The 26,945-nt window shown below is 43.9% G+C and overlaps 1 protein-coding gene across 1 annotated transcript; it reads left to right on the forward strand.

The window, feature by feature from the left end:
• Positions 1-18: 18 nt before the first annotated feature.
• On the forward strand, positions 19-26,410 carry LOC119442441 (fanconi-associated nuclease 1). Its single transcript, XM_037707328.2, has 15 exons — positions 19-1,228; positions 1,352-1,492; positions 1,557-1,758; positions 2,936-3,064; positions 3,739-3,837; positions 4,787-4,921; positions 4,992-5,136; positions 6,111-6,191; positions 7,743-7,907; positions 8,432-8,573; positions 12,352-12,551; positions 14,216-14,308; positions 19,022-19,150; positions 19,856-19,961; positions 26,284-26,410. Exons 1-15 carry the CDS (start codon positions 700-702, stop codon positions 26,358-26,360), a joined length of 2,373 nt encoding a protein of 790 aa, XP_037563256.1. The 5' UTR covers positions 19-699; the 3' UTR covers positions 26,361-26,410.
• The last annotated feature ends 535 nt before the right edge of the window (positions 26,411-26,945 follow it).

The raw sequence follows: 26,945 nt of genomic DNA on the forward strand, positions 1-26,945 counted from the left end.
CATTGCTATGGCTGCCTCATCTGTCCACATATTGTTGTGGGCAAGTGTGAGTGGCGCGTTAGAAGTTTTTTAAGTATGATTTTGTCGACTGTTTGCGCCTTGTGCGTTATTTTCTTTTTGTTGGAAATACGTGAAACTTCTGCACTCCGTGTGGCCCTTCAGTTGTAGTCAAATTGGAACTGTTGATTAGTGTTGACAGCGCGGGCACGGCGACTGGACCTCGCACACCGGTAGTCTTGGCACACAGTTTCAGTATCGAATGCATGCATGGGGTGAAAAGGAACAAGAAAGAAAAATATTTTCACGTTCCTTTCGGTGGCTACCGATTCATAATGTCAAGCGGCCAGTCCAAAATCACAAGCTTCTTTATTTCTTCGAGCCCAATCAAGACGTCGGCAGGAGGACCCGTCAAGTCATCCCCAAAATCGACAAGAAGAAGAGGTGGAAAACTGTCACTTAAAAATAAAACTACGCGGTTGCGCGAAGATGGCCCGAGTAAAAAAATTAAACTAGATTGTTGCCGCCTGGTATCGCCTCCTGACAAAGATGATAGTGACGTAGAAATTGTTGAAGTTGTACCGTCACGACAAAGCAGTGAACTTGGTTCGTGGAAAAATACTAAAAAGGGACTGAAGGAACGTCTATGCAAAAAGGTTAAGGCCGAGGAAGATAACTTAAAAAGTTCGATATGCCACATTAATGAGGAAATGTTCTTCGACAGAACACAAGGAATGCTGTGATACAGAATGCAGGATATCGAAGCTGCCTGTACAGACTATTTTAAGCGCAGTGAAAGAATCAACAAGTGGTGGTGTGCGTAACAAGACCGGTGATTTTAAACAAGGTCTTCCAAAGGAAGGTGCTGTGATCGAACGCAAGAAGTATTGTGATACAGATTGCAGCGAGTTAAAGCCGACTGTACAGACTCTTCTAAGCCCGGTGAAAAAGCCAGCTAATGTCTCTGGTGTGCCTGAAAGACCAAGTGTCTTCAAACAAAGTGTGCAGACAGAAGTGGTGGAAGGACAGAACATGCAGTACAAGCAGTCAGACTCAACCGTGCAGACTTCTTCAAGTCCACCAGAGGAATCTGCTGATGGTAGTACGACAAAAAGTCCCTACTATCTGGAGAACCTTGTATTGATTGTTAACGCAATAAAAGGCAGTGACGACTGGAATCTTTTCAACCAGCAGGAACAGGATATGTTTTGCGAGTTTCTAGAAGCTGATGGTATGTGTTTGCTTTTTGTGCTCTTTTGAGTTGAGAATGCATGCTCTCAACACATGCTCGCAACAATCTAGTTTCTATAAAGTGGACTGTGGAGTAAGTGTAGTGCGCTGTTTTGTTTTGCAGATAAGTGCCAGAAGCTGCTTGCCCGGCTTCTTCAGCGAAAGCACATGTGGCGAAGAACATCTAAAATTGGCTACCCTGACATTGCCAGTGATGTCTCTCCAATTCTCTTTGCTTTAAGAGACAAAGGCTACGTAGAGGACGGTAAGCTTTGGAAATGTGCGATGTATTTTGAAGCCCTGCTGACAACTGATCTGACTGTTGCCAGTAACAAGTTTGAAAGACCTGGATGTGGCCTTGCGCCTGCTTTCACCTTTCGAGCTGAAGACCTTGGCCCAAGTGTTTAAGCTGAGGACGAGTGGCCAGGGCAAAGGAAGTCTTGCAGACTCACTGCTGGACCATTGCAACAAGCAGCAGACTGTGCTGTTTGGCTCCAAGCAAGCGTCTCTTCAGCAGCTGGCACTAAAACGGTGACAAGCATATACTTTATAACAGCAATCAATTTCTTCCATCTCTATTTGTTGCTTTGGGCCTCTTGTTGAGAAGGTGAGATTGGACATTGGGTGTCAAAATATTATGGTGTACATCACCATTTATGTATTGAAAGTATAAATTTAACCAATTACTGACATCAACCCAGCTCTTCTGTCAAAGGAAACGTAGTTTGACTGGCATCAACCAAGTACTGCAGGACACTAACTACTGACCAATTATCGACATAAACTTAGCTTCCATTCAAAGGTTTAGCTGCCAAAGGAGAAAAAAAAAATACCTCACTAGTTTAGTTTTACTCTATTGTGTTGGCTGGGTGTGAAATCTTTGAATTAAAGTGACACATGTTAGTAAACGACTTCAGTACACTGTGGCCAGCATCAAAAGATTTAAGAAAATTAAATCACAACTAATTCTGGTACAAACTTTCATCAGGACTCCTCTGATGAAAGTGAAAAAATGACTGAGTTACTCCAAAAATCGGACAGAGTGCAAGAATTTAAAATGTATAGTTGTTGGTTGGTGCATTTGCTTGTGGTTGCACTAGGTATTAACTCATGCTGTAGAAGTTGACTTCATGAGCACATGTACAGTGCATTTTTGGTACACAAATACGTTACTATGGCTTAGTTGATGAGATTTCAAGTAATAGCACGTAAAAGCAAGGTAATTAAGTAGACACGCATGCAAGAATGAGTATGTGAAGCATAAGTAAAAAATCTGTGCCACATTATGCATGATATGAAGTGATTTGCAAGTTGGACGAGAAATGCTAAAAGATGTGAAAATAAATTTTACCAAGGAATGGTAGGGTACTGCAGAAAGGCTGGATATGCTGTAAAGGCAGTCAATTTATATTATATTATAGGCAATAGGGCTTGAGTGATAAATAAATCTGTTTAGACATTAAATATTAGAATGCAAACACAAAATTGTGTCTCAGTTTCATTTTGTCCAGCCGGTTATCCACAATGTTAATAAACATAATCATAATCTATGTGCAAAATGTTGCATGAATAGGAGTTCCAGGTATATACATTGCTGTTCTGGCTAAACCGCTGCCTCATTTGCACTGAAATTATCCACAGAGGTGGCCGTTCATGGTGGATACAGTTTTTTCTGCATGAACACTGTGAATTGTATTGCATGTGTCAGGGCACTGGCTTTGCTTGGTCCTGCGTGGCGGCTGTGTGATGAGCCGCGAGATGCTTGGAGGCGTCTACTGCGGCTCTTCTCTCTGGGAACACCGTGGGACATGGATGAAGCGGGGGAAACACCGCAAGTGTGAGTGATGCTCCTTGGCTTGAAATTGTAACTGCCAACACATTGAAAATGCCACCTTACTTATGTATATGTATTTTTATTTATAACAGCAAAAAAAAAAAAAAAAAAAAAGCTGCTTGTGGAACATAACACAATTCTGCTCAATAATGTGGCTTTACTTGAAAAAGCAGACATCACTTGCATGACAGATCACAATGTTTGATTAGCTCATCAATAAATCTTCGATAATTAACTGCTTAATTATTCTCTTTAGGGCACATGTTGCATTTGCACTATTGAAGCTTGTCAGCAGTGAAGTTGTCATCATTTAACAGCATTGGAGTTTCACTAATTTTTTAAAACATTGTGCAAGGGATGGTTTTTAGGAAAAGTATTAACTGGAATACCACTGTATTTAATAGCACATTTAGTAATGGACAGACTGGTGCTAGCGTGAGTATTTCTGGTATAATAGATCAGCTGTGACTTTATCACTCCCAGACTTAAATTCTGCACTTGAAGCATCTGCCTGAAAATGAATTAACAGTTTTAGTAATGAAACTTAATTAGCTATCTGGACATTGTAATTACCTGTCCGTGTAGTGTGGGCAGAAGCAGAGTTGTGCGACATGCAACAGGTGGTACTAAAAAGAAAAATAGGCACATTCAGGATGACTTGTACGATCTATATGCAGGTATGGTCTACAGCTCGTAGCAGCAGGCAAGATGGCCTTCCCTGAGTATGAGATTTCAAGGCAACACCAAGTTTTCTCCTCACGCATGGACCTAATCAGGTGGGTTATGTGCATACCACGACCAGGTCTTTCATTTTTGTTTCACTGCATTTAATAAAAGCAGTGAAGATTGCTTGCAGCGTGTAAGGCATCACGGTTGCATAAAGCTGGCACGGTTGCACAAAGTCTGACACTGTGTGTCAGACGTAAAAGCTGTGGCTATGACCTGGCTGTGTCGAGCTTTGCCCATGTAAGCCAGTTTTTATGCAAATGCATGGCCATGCACCTTGCACTCTTCCATGCTTTGGTGAGTGAATGCAGAGCACAACATGCAACAATTCACTGAAACAAAGTGCATTTATTGGCACTCTGCCAAGTGCTGTCTTGGGGAGGCCGTGGCTTGCACTCACTGCTGCTGGTTGAAGCGGTGGCAAAAGGAGGAAGTCGGCGAACAAAAGCACGAAACAAATAAGCAACCTGAGATTACAAGTTGCCTCTGCTCTTCATGCTGCTACAGAAAGATTCTCTTCGCATCCGGGTGCATTGGCTCGTATCCCACCTCGCTCTCTGTGGCTTAATCACTACAGTGCTGCATGGTCACATAACTGTCCTGATTAAAACATTGAGAAGGAAGGATTGAAGCAGCCAGAGTTAAAAGAGAGAACTTGTCTCCAAAGTTGTCGAGATGGAGATGGCTCTTGTCCAGTGCCTCCGTCCTGCTGTGACAAACCTCGGGCCACAGGTTTGCGACTCTGTGCAATTCTTTGATATGGGGTTTATTGGCGTTTAATCCCAGTCACGTTAGGTCCAGCGCAAAGAGCACCCGAGCAGTTTCAGCCAAACGACAGCGCGACGAAACCAGCGACACCGATCCTTCTGTCTTTGTCTTCCTCACTTCAGGAGCCATGCGACCACAGCGATGCTTGTGCTATCTTCTTCATTACAATATATATAAGACCATAATGCATGTAGCAGTGTCTTGTGTCTGAGATGTTTGTTTCTACTGCAGATATGAATCGTCAAGGGTTCTGGAGGCAGAGCTGATCCAAGCCACTGCGGACAAGAAATGGGACCGGGCTAGGCAGCTCTTCAATGATGTGGAAAAGCTAGCTAAAGGCACTGAAGCATTGGAGTGCCAGAAAAGGTGACAGCAACATTCACAGTTCATTTGCTGCCTTGCTCGATTTGCACAATTTCAAATGTTGCTCTTGCAGGGACCGATCGTTGGCACCATTCCTGAGACATTTCAGCATGTGTGGTGTCTACACTCGGTGCCGCTGCTTGGGTGTCGATGTGCTGCAACGCCTCAAAGAACACAGACACGCCGTTAAGGTTCTCCGAGACCTTCTAAGTCAAGAAGTGAGATCATTTTCTAGTGTCCTGCTTCATGGCACAGAGAGGAGAATGTTGTCTGGCAATGTTGAGAGTGTCAGCTCTTTATTTACTTTTCTTCTGAATGTCTCAATTGGAGGAACTGACGAATTGAAGTTATGTAAAATTTTACCTGTTACTCTGATTTATGAAGGTACTTTGTTTTGAGGTAGGTTTCGTTTCATTTTTTGTAACAGTTAATGCATGGTGCTGCCATTAATTTTTGAATTAGCCGCCTCTTAATAGGCACTGACGTGAGTGCTCACTATGTGAGGAAAGAGATGACTATTTAGCTTGATATTATTAAACTATTATTATTATTATGATATTATTAAAGAAAAAGAATAGTGGCACTAACACCTTTTTTTTTAATTTTCGCAATGGTAATGACAACAGTGGCGAAAAGGATGTTCCAACGTTGGATGTCCTATCAGCCTTCTCATTAAATGCATGTGTCACATGTGTGTTTAGAACCACAAAGAAATCCATTGTTTCCTTTTATTACAATTTTAATATGGTTGTTCAAAATGATGCTTACAGTGATGATGTTTTAGTGTTCTGGTTATTTTACAGTGACCAAAATGGAAATGAATTTTCACTGCTGTGTCGGTGGCTGTACACATAACTGGGTTGATGTATGCACTGAAATTAAAATTTCAAGTACTGATGGTGTTCAAATGTGATTTTATGGCAATTTGAACCTAGCATCTATGAACATCTGTGGAGTTTTATGAGCTTGTATCCGTACATCACCTGAGTGATACAAACTGAACAGTGACAGCACCTCCGGCCAGGCTGACCCTGTCTGTGAAATAGCAACAGATTCATTTACTTAGCTCCCTGCTGCACACACCCACATGGACAAAACCAACTATATGTAGCAGCCTGCATATGAAAACTGCACATATTTACCACTGATGGCATAACTGGCTAGTAATGCGTGTGGCCAAATTTCATTGCAGCTCTACTGTCAGAGCCGCAGAGGCCACTGGTGGGATCGCCTGGCCCTCAACTTGGAAGTCCACCTAGGAAAGCCTGCAGAGGTACAGCTGGTGTCTGCATATAGTGGCTCAGTGAAATAGTAATCACCTTCACTGTAGTCTTTTCTGTAAATAAATTCTCTCTCTGGATTTTTTCTGTTGTATTACAACTTTCTGTGTAACCTACGTTTGCATCAGGCAGAAGGAAGAACCATAAGTAGGGCTCCAGTTATAACTGCATACAATATTGAGCATTTGTTCGTTGAAACGCTAGCATTAACTAGAGTCAGTGATAGGTCAAGAATGAACAGGCAAGAGCCCCTCAAAGGGAACAGGTATGCATCTATAAGGGAAGCATAGTTGTTTGTTTGTCTCTTCATATCATATATGTGCATGTGTGTAGAACATGAGCCATTTGTCATTGCTTTAATTTCTAGTGTAGGCATGCTTTTGTGCGACCTCATATTTAATCCAACTTATATGCTGAGTTTCATCTGCAGTACGCTTGTGGATTAAGAACTGACGAGTTTTGCGGAATGGGGCTTGCTACTATGTATGTGTATATGCAAGCATAGCTTACACTGTGCTAAGCACCTGCACTGTCCTGGCTGCATGTTTTGGCGTGTGTGTGTGTGCTACTATAGATAGATAGTGCAACTGACAGCCGGACCACTGTCAGTTGCACTTTGCTCATCGAAGAGGCAGGATGTGTGTTGAGTGAGCTCCTGAACAATGCTTTGCAATGTGGCGAACGCGGCTTAAATCACAGATCCGAAACCTCAATGAGGTGCGATGTAATGCTAATGCATTTCTCTCGCATTTACCGCTAAATCACCACTGAATTTTTTAATATAAAAGCAGAACAGAAAGCAGACGCTGTTGTGGGAGGAGCTTGTTCTTGTCACTGACCATACAGCGACCATTGATGTCAACATTAGTGACAGTGTACACTTTGAGACATAGCTTTAAAAAAAATTATACCTTTCATGCACAAATGTTTGCTTCTACGGGAGAACTGAATATAAGTGGAAGAAAGAAAAGAAAGTAAACTGTAAGAGAGTTGAAAACAACCATTGAACGAAAGGAATAAGACTGTTTGACCTAAGAAAATCGAAGCTGGTTAAGACACTAACTGTTATGTTGGAATGTTCGCTTGACTTCCCTGTGGAATTCTGAAAAATAGTTTTGCATTTCCTCTTCCTCAAAAGTGTAACTTCTGCATGCTCACGCTGCTCTTGATGATTGTTCTTTTCTTCAGCAACTTCAACACCACCTTGACATTGAAGTACACAATAGCTAGTCATGGATGTTGTTTTGTTAGAAAAAAACTGTTCTAACTCCGTTGTCAGGGCAGAGCTACAGAGTTACTGTCATCTATAATTGGGAGCAACAAGGTTGAAAAGTAGTGCATATTAATGGCAAGAAAAGGAAACTACCATGGGGCAAAGAGAAAAAGGTACAAAATGGTGGTTAGATGTGGTAAACACAATGACCACAAAGAGTTGGCCACATCGCTTTTTTAAAACTCACAAGCTTTACTGGCTGTGTAACCTCATTGTAGGTTTGATTTCAATTAATCACAAAGATTTTGTGTCTGTTGTTGCTCACGTGCAGGCCTTAAAAGTTGTGCATGAGGCTCTGGATGACTCCAGCATCAGCCCTGCTGCTCGTCATGCCTTGGTCACGAGGGCTAATCGCTTGGCAGCAAGGATGCCCAAGGACGTGTTGCCATCACTAAAATCTCTTTTGGAGCAGGAAAAATGGGATGCACTTCCACAGGTGTGTTCTCGTTTACTCAAAGAAAGGAATATTAGCCACTGGAGACTGGCAGATTTAGGCCAGTGAGCTTTTATACTTGTGAAGAATTTAATGTGCCAAAGTTGTAGACTATTAGCGATTCTGAAGTGCAAACTCCAGACTGATTTTGATAATGCATGGTCATTTAATGTGCACCTAAATCAGTGCACACATCGGAATATGGTTGTGATTTGATTTCACTGTTTCTTGCTAAGTAAGAAAGACCATGCGCCAATAGCTAGTGAAGTAACCATAGCAGGGTACTGTTAATAACTTTATTACTACTGACGTCTTGCTTAATTCACTTATATATGTAGAAGCACTTTTGTCTCCACCACATGTTTATGCTGGCACAAATTTCCGCTGGTATTTAAAAAAGTTTGCTGATTTGGCTTGCTTCAAGTGAAAGATTCCTGCATTCCACTAATCTCAGTACAGACCTCATCACCATAGAGGCTGCTGTGTCAACACACAGGAAGTGCTACAATGCAGTTTTGCCATTACAGGTGGAAATTGAAGGCCAGTTAGCTGAGCGCATGGTGCCTGGGCGAACTAACCTGTTTGCAGCACGAGATGGAACTACGATGGAAGTCATCTCCGTTGAAGAAGTGGCCTTGCGGAACTACAACCTACAGGGTTACCCTAAAGGTGGGTGGGAAGTTGAGATATTGGAACATTTCTTGATAGTGTTGTTGGGAAGCAGCCATATGCATGCACAGAGGTGCTCAGAAGCGGGAATGGGGCCTAACATTGTGGCAGCATCCTTAGATACCATCTCAAGGTATAGTTAAATAGCTAATAGCTCAAATAAAGCATAATTGTGTCTCAAACGGAGCCATTCAAGAAAATTTCATGAGCAGTGAAAGAAATACGAAACTAATTACTCCATGCCCTTAACCTCTCCAATGGACATTACACCACATTGCATGTTCACCACATTGCATAGGGGCTCCAAAAATGTATTTTGAGTGTTGGGGCAGGAGCCGGGGCTCATTTTGCATGCACAAGTTCTCTCTATTCTCCTTTTTTTTGTTATTGTGGAAGAAATTCTTAATGTACTGTTTAAAGGGGTTAGATTAGAGCATTAGAGCATTTAGAGGGGTTAGAGAAAGGGGTTAGATTAGAGCATTGCCCCTCCCCCCCTGCACGAGGGCAGGGGGGGGGGGGCAATGCTCTAGGGCAATAGAACCTGGGGGGGGGGGGCACTCACCCCTGCTGCCCCCCTACGGTAGCGGAGCCGGCGGCCACTGACGTATGTGCTCTTGCTCATCAATTGCCGCTTCACGTGCTGATGCTGTGTGTCTTGTTGAAGCCTGTGTTGCTGCATGATATTGTGTAGCCGTCTAGCATGCACTCAGCGAATGATGGCTGTTGTCTCCGAGTTTGGTGCACATTTTTGTGTCTTTTAACAGCGGAGCTGTTTAAGCCAGGCGTAATGTGTCTGCTGAATCCACAAATGTGGGCCGATGCTGGCGGCAGTGCAGAAAGGGTCCAAGGACAATGGCACATACCCCTGTGAACTAGTGAAGCTGAGCCTGGCTAAGTCTAGCTAAGCATGGTTGGGACTATTTAAGCTTAGTCAGTCATCAATAAGCAATTGATAGCCAATCAAAAGTTAATCGATTATCGACAAATAATCAATAAATTCCGGGAAATGCTGAGGATGACTTGGTAGTGCTTAGCCTAGCCCAAATACGTGGCCAATACCTTGCGATAGCCAATCAATAGCTAATTGATAATCAATCAATAATAAATAAATTCCGGAAAATGCTGGGGATGACTTGGTAGTGCTTAGCCTAGCCCAAATATGCGGCCAATACTTTGCGATAGCTAATCGATAGCCAATCAATAACTAATATGTAATCAATCAATAATTAATAAATTCCGGGAGATGCTGGAGATGACTTAGTAGTGCTTAGCCTAGCCCAAAAGCCAGGACTAGCTAGGTGCCCATCAGCTCCGCTGTCTCTTTAGCATTGCACCTCCAGTGCAAGCTACGCAAATTTTTTTCATGCTGTTTTTGTTTGTGTAACTTAAGAAGGAATAGTAGAGAGTGGTGGACGAAGCTACCCAGGGTGCCATGAGATCAGGGAATCCATAATGGTTTTGTGATGTAGTTAAACTTTTACTGGCTTTGTCACGAGTGGCATTAGAGATGGTCTGTGGGATGTGGGTTTTCGCATTTTGAATAGCTGCAGAACTGTATGAACACATATGCACTCCGACTCTTTGCCAAGTGAATGTGTGCTGTGTCGCTTGACGTTAGTATAAATAAATTGCAAGCGGTGTATTTTCGTCTGTTCATCAACTCTCACATTTGAGGCTCAGGGCGGTCAGGTAGGCGAATACAGCATCGATGTGAGCGTTTTGCAGTGGCGGTTAGTGGCTAAAGGCCCAACCACATGCACACGATTTTCGAGTGGCGGCGACAAGCGACAGTCTTTGCCGTTGCGGAGGGTGATCCATCGCTGTCACTTGTCCCGTCGCCGGTTTTTGCCCAGTGAGAAAATTTTGCGTGTCGCCCGGAAGTCCACGGGGCGAGTTCTGTCGGGGACAGCGTGATTGCACAATAATATGACAGCAACCACTCTGCCCGCTTTGATCTGAATTCATTTTTGCAACTTGCTCTCTGCCCTGACAATAACAAATAAATAGTTAAATCAGTTAAATATTTTCCTTAACATTTTAAAGCTATTTTATCATAAATTATAGCAACAGGAAAATGCACAAAAAATTGATTGTGGCCAAAACATCAACAATGTTTATGCAAAAACATTTTGAAAATGCACAAATTCTCGCTTTCTTACTGAGCCAATCAAAAGTGAAAAATTGTTACATGTGTTCACTAATGACATCGCATGAAATAACAATGTCAGTGGAATAATATAAAATGAGATTTGTCATTGTACCTAGTCTCATTAAAAAAAATTATCCTCCAACCAACTTTCACTTCTTTGCGGAAACTTTGAAGAGTGCTTACGTCAGCAAAACTTCTTTTTAAGAAACAGATCCCACGCCGTGTGGGAATCGATGTTATGCGAAGCAGTGTGCGGGGAGCCTACCAAGTTAAAGAGACGACCTTGAGAGCACCAGGACTTATGCGGCTCTTTCATGACCTACATGACACGCATGTCATGAGTTCTCAGGAGTCCCTTTAGGAACACCTGAAGGAACCTTAAGGCGGTAGCCTTACTGATGCTCATGAATATGACTTCGACCATCAAACTTTAGCCTTTTCCTTCACTTAGTACCACATCTGAACCCATTCCATTGTTTTTTGGGTGTTCGTCTTTTTTCGCTGAGTCATTGTCATTTTTGCTGAGTCATGCTCATGACTGACTTCTAGCCATTCATTCTTTAGTATTATTGCCTTCACTTAATACCCATGTCCGAACCCATTTCAGTGGTTTTTGAGTGTTAATCTTTTTTTGCTGAGTCATGCTCATGACTATGACTTCTACTATCATCCTTTAGTGTTCCCTCCACTTCGTACCCACATCCGAACCCATTTAAGTGGTTTTTGAGGGTTAATCTTTTTTGCTGAGTCATTGTCATGACTTACATGACACGCAAGTCATGACATTCACGTCATGACCTATCATTTATGTTCGTCATTCACTCCTGTCATAAAATGCCAATTTTGGTACCAACCAAGTTAACAAAACTACCATGATATCACCAAGACGTAGGCGGCTGTTTCATGACCTACATGACACGCATGTCATGACATATCATTTATGTTCGTCATATACTTCTGTCATAGTATGCCAATTTTGGTACATACCAAGTTAACGAAACGACCACGAGAGCACAAAGAGGTAGGTGGCTAGATAGATAGATAGATAGATAGATAGATAGATAGATAGATAGATAGATAGGTAGTTAGACAGATAGATAGATACTGTCAAAGTAGCAAATATTCGCCAAGAAATGCTTCGTATTTAGAATACTTTGGGCAAACCTAATCAACGCAAATGCCAACTAGCCCAATTTTCTTCAAACGAATTGGCGATGCTCACTTTTGGGGTGGGACGTTTTGGGGTCTGAGATGTCCTAACAGCTGTTTGGACATCGTTGAGAAATAATGAATTAAAAAGAAGTAGACCACCTGATTGCAGCATAACGCTACAAAGACATTATGCTAGCACAATGGTAAGGTCTGCACGATTACAGCACTATCAGTGTAAAGAATTGGGCAAGTTGGTTATCAATGACTTGAAGACTACAGTGCACAAGTGGACGAGGATGAAGAGGTGTGACATGGACGGCACTTGTGCCCATCTTGTTTGTCCTTATCCACTTGCACGCTGTAGTGTTCCAGCTTAGCATTGCATCACATTATGCTATGATCCACATGGTGAATGTGTTTTGACCTTGCGTATCTCTACAGAACACATTTCGGTATTCTTTGTTCTTTGTTTTGCAGGAGTCCACGGGGAAGGTTCTACATTTCATGCATTGTTTGGCCTTCTCTGCTGGGACGTGATATACACGAGTGGCGTGCCAGATGCATTTCGGTCTGCGTACCAGGCTTTGCCCTTGGACCTTCATTCGAATTGTTTCTTCAGAAGTCGGGAGCAACATTTCCTTGAAGCATTCAAGGTCATCTCGGAAAGCACAACACAGGTAAGAGATTATTCCTAGAAATAGGAAAGATAAGGTGTGCATTCAGAGAGATTTTATTGTTGCGGTCTTAAAAAGATGGGTAACCATGTGGATTCATAGTAGCAAAGTTTCCATTTGTTTCTTTCCTTTTGGCTGTTATTTTGTCATCAGTACACTGTCCACAGAAAGCAAAAATAGCAATGGGTAACACAAAATGTTCGCATTTTTGTTTCTTTATTTCAGAGCAAATTATATTGTGCATAACAGCTGTTGAAACATTTGACACTTTGTATAGATAGAGGTCCGCATGCTTACAGGTACCAGGACAAGGAAAGAAGCCCAATGCAGTGAAGAAAGGAACGTAAAAGGAAGAAAAGTAATTTAGAACATACATTAAAACAAAATATTTTGTTAATTTTAATTTGTCCTCTAAAATTTGCAACATAAATGATTGCACTAGTGATGGACAGTGCAAAACAAAGCAGCACTAATACTCGTGACACTAAACTCAACGAAGCATTTTTCTATTGTTACTCACCAGAAAGAGTTCTTCTGTAACTTCATCACTCATACGTATTTCTAAGTCATTAAACCACTAATTTTGACAGAAACGCACAAATACAAGGAATCTGCATTCGAAGCTTGTGCTATGCGTGTGCTAGAAATTCGAACGTGAATCAATGCACAAATGATGTGCATTGCAAACAAAGCAGACCAAATACTCATGAAACTAAGCTCAATGCAGCGTTTTCGATTTTATTTTTACTCTATGAATGTGATGCAACAAACACTAATGCATGCAGAATATGCTACTGTACACAGCTTTGGATTTTTCAGCCTCCTGTTCTTCTTCACATTACTGCTTTATAACTTTGTTATTGCGTTTAGTATTTTTCATCATACCTTGCTACACTAGACTTCTGTTAATTTAACTCTGGTTACTTCGATTCCAACTGAAGGTCCCAGCAGGCTCTTGTACATTTCTATGGGAACAAACTTTCGTTATTTAGATCCTGAAATTAGCATTTGCCAGGTAATTTCATTCGAACTTGGCTGGTCATCACACGCGCTCCCGACCACAGTGGTGACTGCAGTGGTGAATCCAATAGCGGCAGCGTTCATTTTGGCAGCGCTTACGGCACACTGAATGCATCGAACACACATCATCTCCCGTCAAAAACACCTATTTTCAGCCTTCCCCAGGTAGCTTTCAATGCAAAAATGAAAAATGGTTGCTCACAATGAATTATTGCAACATTTACTCGATTCCTTACGCACGCCTTCTTCTCAAGAACATTCGTCCGTAAATTTCTTGGGCGGTTCAATCCGATACGAACCGAAACGACATTCATGGCATTCGCAGCAGCCTACTCTCAGAGCTAGCCCAGCCAGCGTCATTGCCATCACAAGATGCCACCCATGGATGGCGGCAGAACCAAAACTAGCAACGTTGAACAGAACAAGTTCTCAGTGTGGGAACTTCAAGGTGGTGTCGTCACCCATCTTTCGTTTTTTGCATAATTTCTGGCTTACCTAGCTTCTTGTCACGGTAATAGTGACTTTGTTGATATTGCTGAAAGGTAATTTACTAATAAGCTCGACTAATTTTTTTCGTTAGTGTCCCTCTAAGTCAGGCTGTGGTTGCAGCCTTGCACGTCAGCATTCTCACATTGTTTATGTTGCAGGAGCTGGAAGAGAAAGTTGCAGCCGCCTACACTGCCCACTTTGGGAAGGCTGGTTTAGTCCAGTGGGACCGATTCACATGCGCCGATGTCCAGGTGAGTGAACCGCTTACCATTGTGTTATATTCATTTTTCATTATCACGCATTGAGCAGCCATGGCCAGTGGAGTCCTGGAATGAGGACACCACCCACTCATCCTCAAGATCAACGACCTCGATGGTCCAAAGAAATGTTTTCTCTCTTTCTTTTCTGTGCCGGAACTGCAATGTCATTCACATGGTTTGTGGAAGTAAATAAATACTATACAGTTGACTCACAATAATTTAAAATTCTGTTTAATTCAAATGAACCTCAGTATTTTGGCTAGCCCATTGCATCTTTACTGCATTTTGAGGCTGCCTAATTCAAACAAGTATTTGAGTTAAAACAGTAGCATACAAAGATCCTATAGTATTGATCCAGAGACCAGTTCTGAAGTTTCTCTGGAAATATAGGTAGCAGTTTATAAAAATGTTATGGCTGGGAATTATGAGCTGTTGAGAAAATTATGCAACTAAAATGCTTCCTCTTACGTACATCATTCCGGTTGTGACGTGCCAGGTTGTGGTGGCAAAATGTGCTGTCACTATCTGTAGGCCCCTACAGTTGGCTCTTCTTTTATTACCTCGTGTGTGTGAAAACTACACTGATACTTATGCCCCCCTTCTATGTAATACCCTCATCCAAGGGCTTTTATGGTTATTGCTGAATAAATGAATAAATAAATACTATTTCCTACCATATACTTTGGCAAATAGCATGCAACTGAGGTTGAGATCTAAGCGACTGTGTTCGTGATTGGTTATTCAGCTTGTCCATTTAGCTGCCTGCTGTCTTTCAGCATGCTTCTTATAAAGCACTGTAGTTACAGTGCCTAAAATTACTCATGCATTTTACCTATTGTCTCTTTAGAATAGTGAGGTGTTAAAGGGGCCCTGAACTAATCATAGAATGGCCTTACTATTAAGGGATGTCGTCTCAGCAATCTGATAGCGCAAAAATTTTTTTGAATCCTTCAACCACAAGTGGAGTTATTGTCCTGATACCCGGCTTTTTCTCTCCTTTCGTGTCTGCCTGTGTGCTGGAAGCTACACAGCGGAGAAGACCAAGAGGGCAAAGCCCCCGGCCAAAAGTTGAGTGTCGTGGTGACAAAGGGGCTCACTGCAGCACCCCGTGACTGGTGCGGTACACTACACTATGCAGCGTGCCGCTGCAATTACGGAGGCTACTTGCAGCAGACGCAGCTACTCGCAGTGCAAAGATGAAATTAATTTCCCGTCTTTTTGCGATCGCAGACATGCATATTTTTCATTTCATTAACTCAAAATTAGCAATTATGTATTACTGAAAATGCTCTTGTGATTATAAATCAGCCAGTAGCATTGGTGGGCAAGCTGCTTTCGATGACGCTGCATGACAACATTTCAGAAGCGAGATGAAGCAATTGTTTTGCTTTGTTTGACTGTAGACTGTAAATTTTCTGCTCCATGCAGTGCAATAATATTTGGCTCACATGTTCACAGCAGCCTCCACGACAGATCGGCAACGTTTTCTTACTGGTATGTTCAAAAAGTGTTTTAGGGCCCCTTTAACAATATATAGTGAATGTCAACAGCTTTCTGTGCATTGTTATATGCTAGATTCCTGATGTGAGCTCCAGATGTTTTCAGCCTTTACAGTGAAACTCGTTGATACGATTCTGCATAATTCATTTTCCGGGATATGACGTTTTTTTCTTATATACCATTTATTTTTCTTATATACAATTATGTTCGGATAATATGATTTTCAGATGATACGTTTTATTTTACGGTTCCCGTGAAGATCGTATCAGCGAGATTCTACTGTAGCTCTGGGGCAGGAAATTGTGTGCCAGAATTAAGAGTCTTTATTTTCTTGTGCTCTTATTCACTTAATTTGTCTCTTTTTAATTGAGGCTTGCACATATTCAGAATTTCGAATACGAATAGAACAGTCTTTGTTATTTGATTAGAGAATTCACTATTTGAAATTGTCAAATATTTATTTCTGTTCCATTATGAAGGATGACACCTATCGGAGTGTAGAGGGACACTGTCCAATGCAAGTGGTAGCCGTTGCCTATGATTCTCCTTCAGGAGAGCCGCTGTTGTTGCGCATAGGCACCAGTTTCTGAGTGAATGTGCGGGGCAGATCACTTCTGCCCTACAATTTCCAGTCATTCAGTAAGGATGCTTTGCTTTTAGGCAGCTTATACAGTAGAACCCCGCTGTTACATTCCCGGGTGCTGCGTTTTCCCGGCTGTTACGTCGTTTTCGGCCGGTCCCGGCACAGCTCCCATAGAACCCAATGCATTGGTAACCCCGCTGTTACGTCGCAACTGTGGGACCGTTCCCGCATCATACGTTGCGAACTGCCACACCGCGCCGGCCCGAGCGACCATTTTGACTTTTCATGTCGCTTGGCTTGGTTGCTTGACGATGGCATTGGCCGCCCAAAGTGCTGGGGGCGACATTTATTACGTATTTTCGGTTTCCGCAAGCAAAAGTATGGCCTTTGATATCGGCTTTTGCTATCTAAAGATGATGTCTATGACGCGTTGCGGCCCTAAAATTGGTTTTGGCTCATAGATGTTCCGTATAAAGTCCAAGGGCGATAACGCCGTCGCCACGCGCCGTATGCTTTCTTTCGCGCGCGAGACGCAGTCGTCGGCTCCCCTCGCACGCTTTCACTCGCACATACAGCATACGGCGCGCGGCGACGTATGCTGTATGTGCGAGTGAAAGCGTGCGCCGTCGGCGACGTATGCTGTATGTGCGAGTGAAAGCGTGCGCCGTATGCTGTATGTGCGAGTGAAAGTTTGCGAGGGAAGCCGCGCGGCCATATGCTGAATGTGCGAGTGAAAGCGTGCGAGTGAAAGCGTGCGAGGGAAGCCGACGACCGCGTCTCGCGCGCGAAAGAAAAGCAGGGAGGAAGCGCGCCTCCTTCCGTTGCGCTCGAGGCACCAGCGAGGGAGCGAGGGGGGGGGGGGGGGGATAGCGGGCAGCGTTGTGCTCTGGCATCATACTGTGCGACGGCGCGCGGTCCCGCGGGCCGTATCTTGAAAGCGATCTGCGTGGGGGCAGATTCTACCCGGTGTAGGTGCGTCGGCGGCTCGTGGATTTGTGCGTGCTGCGTGTTCTCGGCGCTCAGTTTGGGTTGAAGCGATAGACAACAGCACGAAGGTCACTTCGCTCGCTTCTGCAGCGGCGCTTAACTGCGCGTGTCCGCGCTCATCGAATGTGATGTGTTCATGTTTGCCTGTGGGCGCTGACACCATGTTTGTTAATTAGTTAATAACCGAATGTTTACAAGTTTATACAGACGATAAAACTACTTTTCTTACTTTGTATAGCTCATCGCAATCGATACTTCGGCTGTCGGGCGAAACTACTTTTTGTCGCACGTAAGAATTAAAATAATGTTGTGTGCCAGTTCAACACTACTCCCATTTCTCAATTTTTCCTGTTTCCTGGCTCTTGCGTTTCCCGGCTCTTACATTTTTTTTTACGGTCCCGTGAAAAACGTAACAGCGGGGTTCTACTGTATACGAACCTTATCTCAATTTAGACAGTAATTTGGCCAACCTTGCTATTTTTGCATCTCTTTAAAATAATGTACCATGCTGTCACGGCCTGCCACCCATTCGCCGTCGGCGCGAAGTCGTCGACGGGGTATACAAGCCGGTTGGTATACGACTTCTCTCAAGCAGGTTGAGCTAACTTGAGGCAAACTACCATGAGCTTCATTGCAGATGTCGGTTTTGTCGTCTCGTACGTCAACTAGTTAGTCTGAGTTCCGACATGGCTAGGCGGCCCAGGCGATACTGGACGGCAATAGCCCCTCAGCTGCTTCTCAGCAGATTACAGGCTCAGCTTCTAGACTGATTAGCAGGGTCTAAAACCTGCGCTTAAATAGCCTCTCCTTTCCCTAGTTCCTTAGGTCAGGGAACGTCAGGTATCGGTGACAGTTCACCTAATTATTTCACGACTCCTCCCAAAGGTCTTGGCCGCGCCCCTTTTAATCAGGGGCAAAGGAACAGGTGATTCCCCCCTGCTGTGAGAGGTCGCGCCCCGCACTGCACCACACAGACACACACACACGCACGTGGGTCCGTTGACAAGCACAGAAGCAACAGCGGCAGCCGGCCACACGGTGCCCGTTAATCGGCGTGTCACTGTCTCGAAACTATGCTGCAGCGTGACACATGCCCTGGTATTGTGCTTCTCCCCTTCCACGAACACTACCCTCTACACACACCTGGTGACAAGCTGTTCTCTTATTTCATTACTGTTATTGTCATGATGCACCAGATAACTCAAACCAGTAATTTCTCATTTAGAAACACCTCAGTTGATTGGACATCATGTCTTAAATGATGTTACATGCATGTAATAAAGAATATAATATAAATAAGCGTCTCTCTTATTCACCATACAGAATCCATGCAAATATTTCAAGGATTGACTTCTGGTCTTGTTCGTATGACATCTTTGATATAGTGTTCTAGTGGGAAACTTTTTCACACGGACACAGGAAGGTACACACAAAAGACCCATATTTCGCTTTGGTTAGAAATGATAAAATATCAGATGTTTGATTCGATATTCAGAGGCAGTTTTTTTTTTTCAAGTATTTGTATTTGATTCAATTTGGAGATTCACTATTCAAACACTCCTAGCTTCTAACTATGTAGGAAATTTCACTTCAGTGCTGAAGTGTCAGAGTAACTAGTAATGCAATCTGTGCAGGAAATTGTGCGTTGTTTGGGGCCGCATGTACTTTCGAGAGTCTGTGAGCTGTTGGCACGTCAGTTTCGACACCGCCGAAGTGGCCTTCCTGACTTGCTTGTTTGGAACCCAGAGACAGCAAAAGCCAAGGTAAGCACCAGCACTTCTGCGTTCCTATGACCATAGTACAGGCGTTATTTCCATGCAAATATTTCAAGGGTTGACTTCTGATCTTGTTCGTGTGACATCTTTGATATAGTGTCCGTTTTATATGAGAAGCATAGCGATAGAAAAGGATGACTCAGTGTACAGTCGAACCCGGATATATCGAACCCACATATAACAAATTATTGTGTATAACGAAGAGCAGTAAAATCTCCTTGAAAATTTGTATAAATTTCTTATTTTGTATGTCGAATTACCTATAAATTGGAACTTTTTTTTGTGATCCCCTTCAGATTCAATATATCTGGGTTCGACTGTATGTATGTATGTATGTATGTATGTATGTATGTATGTATGTATGCATGAATGCATGTATGTATGTATATGTATGCATGCATGCATGCATGTATGTATGTATGTATGTATGTATGTATGTATGTATGTATGTATGTATGTATGTATGTATGTATCATGACGCCCAGGAGTACATATAACTGCATAACTCCTTATCTCTCTTTCTGTGTAATAAAAAGCCAAGGCAATCCAATTTTTTGCCTAAGGCACATATGTTTTGCTAAAATTGTATGCACTATAAGCTTGCTAAATGATAATTTTTGTAACCAGTTTTATGTGCAAGGTTAGAATGTGACGGCTGTTATTGCTTTTTGTCACATGCTTCCATGAGTGTAGGCAGCTGAAGTGAAAGGACCCGGAGACACACTGTCCCCAAAGCAAGTCGTCTGGCTGCGCGAGCTCTTGGCATTGGGTGTGGACTGTGAAGTCTGCCGTGTCACAGGTAAGGGTCCTCCTTGCCTTTATTTAAAATGTAGTGACAGCAGAAGGCTAGTTTGAAAGAATGGAGGCATGAGCTGTGAAAATTTAGTGGAATCATTTGCCGTGGTTTGGTCAGAAATACTTTTCCAGGAGAGTTGCAGTATGCCAGATAAAGTACAATGCAACTTCTTTTTAAGTTGTATCTTTTCAAAGATTCTGCTGCAGTTATACAGAAAAGCACCTAGCTTAGCATGCTACTCTCATCCGCTCCTATGCTTGACAAGGAACCAAGAAAGCAGGCTTGAGTGAGGAGATTATGGTTCTGTATATGTCATCTTTGAAGCACCACTATCACAATTTGTAATTGGTCAGTCAGTGTAGCTCTGGAGGCTGTTCAAATTTGTGCCTAGAGTCAAGCCGGTCAGTAAGTGTGCCATTGCATGTACAGTAAAACCTCAGTAAACAGAAACTGGCTAAATATAACTTGAATTGCACAGCACACCTGAAGCTGGTTTGTTTCATTTTGGGACATTGTGTAAAAGATTTTAATAGAGCCATGTTTTTCATACTTTTGTGTAAAGTGAAACAACTGAAAGTTAAAGTAACACAAAAGGGCAGTCTCAATTGAATTGTAATGCATATTGTTGTTTGCTTCATTCTCGTGCATATTTTGGATGTGCTTGATAGATACGATGGCAGTATAACAGCATCTGCAATATGCATTCTGATCAGGAAAAATTTGATCTCATAAACACCTACTGCGTTTTGGATAGGTGAACCTCATTGCACTGTTTTGAAGACCAGCTGTGTTAGGATGCTCCATAATAATAATAATAAAAAAAAAACTGCAAATAAAAAAGCTACAAGAGCTAAAGCAAAAACTAATGAGGTTTTAAAAAAAGAGCTAATGAACTTTGAGCACTCCGGAAAACAGCACCTTGTATATCATTCAGCAAATTTTTATTTAATAGAAGCCCTGACAAATGGAACAAATATTATTGCGATAGCAATTATATGGACACTTCAACCGGATTTCTGCCGTCGTCGTCGTCGTCGCCGTGAGGTTCCCTATAGATAAAATCTTCGCCGCGCGCCGTATGCCCGAGCGGAAGCGTGCGGGGACGCGCGCTATCACGGAGAGCGAACGCACTCAATCACCCACGCGCAAGCAAGGAAGCGGGAAGCCAGCGCTGGAGGGAGTGCAAGAAGGGGGGGGGGGGGGGGCGCACTTCTACTCTGCCAACAAACGCGCTCGTCGCTCGCTCGCGCGCACCGTCTCTTATCTCCACACGGCTCTGACCTTTATGCGCCATGCATTCGCCGCTCAGTTTCCGTTGAAGCGATAGACCGCACGTACCTTCGCCCGCTGCGCGGCGTATGGGCTCGCTGCCAGCAAAAGTTTTGACAGTCGTTGGCTGCAGCCATTCAGTGTGATCTATTCATGTTTGTTTGTGCGCGCTCACACCACGCTTGTTCATTCAGTTAGTAATAGTCGGGCCACATTTTCCAACGCATGCAATGCTCCCCAGATCGGCAGTGCAGCACTACAGGTGTGTCCCTTCGCACGCGCTGCCCACGGTAAGCGCTTCTCATCAACACCACCGTTTCACACGCGCCTTCTCGTGGTAATCGAGTCTCTCTTCATGTCGGTCTACTTACGCCGCAGCACACCTGCTTACTTAATCAGCTCATGTTTACTACAATTCATATTGCTACCAAAGCCGCTCACCTTACTTCGTATGACATTGCTGTGTTGCTATCGCATTCATTGCTTCGCCCTTAGGGCGAAACTGTGACATTTTTTTTCTTGAGGTTCGTTTATTGGAAGCATTAAGTCCAGTGACGCGTTTGGTGTGTTGTGACACCATGTACCCGAGCACATGAGAGTTGGACCCTCCCCCATGTAGCCGTGCGCGGCTTAGCCATGTCAGGGGAAAAGGAGATCCTGGGGGTTGAGCCAATGCTGAGTGCTTGGACCTTTATGGCCCCTCGGCGGAGGCAACATTGCTGCCTTGTTCGTTGTTGCCTTGTTCATCTTGCGCAACTTTGTTCTTTGCCACGGCGCGTCACGCGAGCGGCTTAGCGACCGAGGGCATGTGTTTCTTTCGCAAGTCGTCCAAGAGCTTCTCAGTGAGTGCAATACTATTCATCGCACCACTACAAGTTATCATCCGCAGACAAAGCATGACAAAGTGCTTTAACCGAACACTCGGTGATATCCTCTCGATGTACATAGCCTCCGACCATTCTAATTGGGACTTGGTGCTTCCTTTCGTGACATGTGCTTACAACACAGTTACGCAAACCACCACTGGATTTTCCCCTTTCTTTCTACTACAGTAGAGTCTCGATGATACGAATCTCACGGGGTCATGAAAAATATTCGTATTAGCCGAAATTCGTATCATCGAAACGCAATTAAAACTAGCCAAATTAAGGGGGGACGCGGGGATCAGATCGCGAAAATCGCGAGAAAGATCGATTTTTGAAAACCATGTGTTTTGGTATCTACAACCCCTAATCTACACTGTATCAAAATGGTTTGGCTGAAAATGCACTAAAAGTGCCCGAAAAAGATTAATTCGTCAGTGCGCAGGGCGAGAAAACAGCTTTAAATCGCGCAATATCACCGCAGTTCACAGAGACATATCTCGTATTTCCCGCCACTGAGCGCCGCCATCTTGGTATTGTTTGAAAGCTCAAAGTTTCGCCGTTCTGCTTCTCAATTCGTCCGTCGTCGCCATCTTGTAACAAACGCACAAACACAAAAGAAGCGCGGGTCTGCGATAGATAGTCACACGGGCCCTCTGATGAAAGCGGGCCTCCGATTGGCTGCCGTGCTGAAAGGCGTCTCTCCATTGGTTGCTGCTTTGACAGGGGCAAGATGGCAACGGCAGTTGTCTGCTTCGTAAACCGCGCCGGCGTCTTCACCTGACACGCAGAATTCGCATTACTGAGAGCTCCCAGGTTAGTGATAGATCGTCGCTCGTTGGAGAAGAAATTTTGGACGAAGCACTCTTTGGAATACGGAAGCGCAAGCCTCCTACGGCAAGAAAAATACGGCGATTAGCGGGATAAGCGGAGGAGCACCCAACTGAACGTGCCGCGCTACCTTGCACCGTGGATTACGTGCCGCGCTATCTTGCACCGTGTGATTCTGGCAGCGAAACAGACAATCGCCCTGTGCCATCGGCATTGATAACGCAATCGACGGAAGATGCGCCAACAGAGGCTCTCGCGCCTCGGCGTACGGCCGCGCGAATCAGCCGAGATTGTATCTCGGTAGACATAGCTCGCTGCGACTAGGCAAAATGGCGCAAACACAAAGAACGCGCTCCGAAGCACAGCAGCCACTCCGTCCGGCTGATGGCACACGGAAAAGGAGGAAAAGCACAAAAGCCATAAAAGCGCCACCGCTTCAAACTCTGCGCGCCCAGTCGTGGCCTCCGCGCTGTCCGGTGCCGCGTCCGCGCCTCCGCACCATAAGAGAAAGGCAGAAAGTGCGTGCCTGTGTGCTGTTCTCTTTCGCGGCCGTTGGTGGGGTGGCGTTTATTCGTATCAACTGACACGGGTCGAAAATCGATTCGTAACAACCGTTCTCTAGCACATTGCAAGCTAACGGGGCTCGGCCGGGACCACAGAAAAATTTGTATCATCTGGAAATTCGTATTAGCCGTGATCGTATCATCGAGATTCCACTGTATACGGACGTGAGCCATCTTCCACACTGGACACTATACTTCCATACCGCCCGGATGCATCCGAATACCGCCCAGCTTCAGAACTCGCTCATTGTGCCGAAGAGTGCCGCCAACTCGCACGCTCATTTACATCCGTGGCACAAGGTCTTCAAGAAGAGCGCCTTGAGCCGGCTAAACCTGCCCCTACCTTCCCTGTTGGCTTATGCGTATGGCTTTCAACTCCATGCCCGACCCGCAAGTTTGCAGCGAAATATCACGGTCCCTACCGGATCGTTCAATGCACGTCGCCGGTGAACTACGTCGTTGAGCCTGTGACACCTGCCACTGACAGACGCTGCCGCGGTCGTGAAACAGTCCATGTGAGCTGCTTAAAGCCCTACTACGACCCTCTTGTGCTTGCATCACCTTGAGTCGCCAGGATGGCTCCTCTTCGCCGCCGGGGCCAATGTAGTGGGGAAGAGAGTCCGGAACCATTGAGAGAAGACGACCAAGTCCGGCAGCCCGGAGAGCGCGAGACAGCGACCGAAGCTCTTGAGCCAAGGCTGTTGCGTAGCCCTAGCTGTCTTGTAAATAAACCCCCTTATAATCTAAAGACTACTACTTACATTCCATTTACAGGGTGCGAGAATATTAGAAAATTTTGAATATTATATTTTAAATATTTGTATTTGATTTGAAAACTAAGTATTAGAAAATTTTCGAATATTCGGTTCGATGCGAATATTTGAAACAAATTGTATATATTGCTGGCTGTGCTGAATCAAACACGGTTCTTAGCGAAATACGGTGCTTAGCGTTACTATTTAATCTATGAATATGCATCTGATTTTGTGATAATTTCGTGCTGCTGGCCAAAGTTCGCCTGTAGAGCACGCTGAGTCACTGAATGCCTGAGCTGTGCAGAAAAGCCAGCCTCTCAGTAGCAAGGTGCACGGGTTTATAGATGGACAGCGAGGGTGCACTTAGAGCGCAACGAAAGGGGATGGGGGCGACCACGCAAAAGAATCCAACAGAAATAACAATGCTCTTTCCGGGAGTATAGGTCCAATGGGCCGATCCTCAGCAGCAATGTCCGTCCACGCAGCATCACTATGCAAATATGCCAGCTCCCCGCCACATACCCATGTCATGCATCTGTGCAGCATATCGCATGCCTGTTACATTTCAGGATAGAGCGACGGCCGATTCACTATCGCAGTATGCGCCCAAGCGAAACCCGGGATGTACTAGTACAGATCTCGCAGGCGATGGGCGTTCTGCGATGAGCATTAACAAGATGCTTGCACGCATTGCGGTATGCTAAAAAATCGCTGTTCTAAATGAGTGCGGATGCATTACACAGGTTTACTCTGAGTTATAATTAAAAAATATTTTTTCATGCAACCGAAGGTGCCCTCTCCATTCTACCTGTAGTATACCTTCATGTAGTATACCTCACATTATATTGGTGGCTGCGTTATATTTTTGCAAATGCAGTACCCTGAAAACAGTGTCTGTTGGGTGTTCCATACTGAAGAAGAACAAAAGATCTGGCCTGCTGACAAGCTGTGCTGCAGAAATCTTGCTTGCATGTGGCATAAAACATAGGAAAAAGAAAAGACAATGTTCTTCAGTTTTTTTTTTAAGCAGTGATCATAGCAAACAGTACAGCACCACTTAATTTTCGTTAGGTGTGAGCGCAGGTTTTGCCTTGCTCATTTGTTACTTCTTCAGAGCCACCCCCAATCCTGAGCTTATTAGTGAGAATTACTGAATTTTCCAAGCTAACAGAGCCACATACACAACCTTTTAGTATAACCGCTTACTAGTCAAATTTTTTACGGTCGACAATGTAATTGCGGTATTCCCAACATGTTAAAATAACCAAACCTGCTAATGAATGCATTTGCATGTCATTATTCGATACTCGTAGCTAAGTATTTGTATTCGAGTCGTATTTGAAAATTTTGATATTCACACACACCTCTACGTTTAGCATGCAGTAATTTCTTGAAAATGATCAATTTGCAAAGTCACGAAGCCATTTATAGCCAGAAGGACGAAGTTTAGACAAATCCATGAACTAACCATCATTCCAATGCTGGCTGAACAGCACTGCTTGGCAGCTCCCATAGACACTAGCGCCGCAGTTCCCTCTAGTAGTGATTGTATGAAACTCTATGGGTGCAGGGACCTAATCTCGGCATGCTGCAATCTGTGTACCCTTGCAAAATTTCAGGGAGAATCGCCAATCCACGGCAGAAACTACATAAGCTATGCAGTTGGAGCTGCTAGATTATTGGCACCTCACATTAGTATGGCTTTAGTTTTTTTCTGTGTCAGATATTCCTTGTAAAACATAACAATTGCAACAGGATTAGTGTTTTAGAGAAATTGAGAGCAATACACATGTTGTCTATGAGACTCAACGATGGAGCACTACTCAACATTAATTGGCACACAGCTATGTTCAGTGTGCATCAAAATGCCACTGTGTCAGCTGCAGTATCTGAACTTTGCCTAGTAGTATAATACATTGTCCCTGCTCATACACTAAGCATAGGGCTGCGCCACCCCCATACTGTCGCAGGCAGAGCAAGAAGATATTACTTTTACTGCTTGCAGTCACAATTTCGTGACACTGTCTTGTCTTGCAACTTTCAGCAACAAGCTCAAAAAGGTTGCAGAGGAAGAAGACTGGTGCTGAACATGCGAAAGGATCTTCAGAACAGATGGAGTGAATGCAGCCCACAAGTTGTGCTATGGAGTGAAGAGCTTGGTTTTTGTGGCAGTTGTATTGACTTTTTTATGTTCCTGGAGAGCGTTAGTTTACAACACGGGGTTCCCAACGTTTCTTTATGTAATAAACTGACAGGGTTTAATATCCCAATACAGAATATGTGCGATGGTCTGAGAGTTAAATTTTACTAGTTGTGGCTTTTAATTCAGAAGAACAGCTCAAATAAATAATCTACTCCTATTGAACAGCGGTCAAACCAGGGGTGACCCTAGAGCCAGCAGCACATCTTGATTGGCTATGTTGATCATTCAAAGTCTCAGTCTTCCTGTGAACTTATATCTTGTTTGAATAATCTGCGTCTAGTATTTTTCAAAAAATTTAAAGTGTTTAAAAGCAAAGCTTTTCTTTGCAAACCTCACTGGGTTTTCGTCACCATTGGTGCTGCATGGCTGTTCTCTAGCTGAATAGGCCAACCAATCACAGTGGAGGATGGGTGCCACATCACCACTGGGTTCCTTCCACCACCACCAGATGGCGCTTGCCTTCGTGTGTTCGCACGAAGGCAGTGACGTGCAACTCTCGGAAG

Source organism: Dermacentor silvarum, chromosome 2 (genome assembly GCF_013339745.2).
Source record: "Dermacentor silvarum isolate Dsil-2018 chromosome 2, BIME_Dsil_1.4, whole genome shotgun sequence".
Lineage (NCBI taxonomy): Eukaryota > Metazoa > Arthropoda > Arachnida > Ixodida > Ixodidae > Dermacentor > Dermacentor silvarum.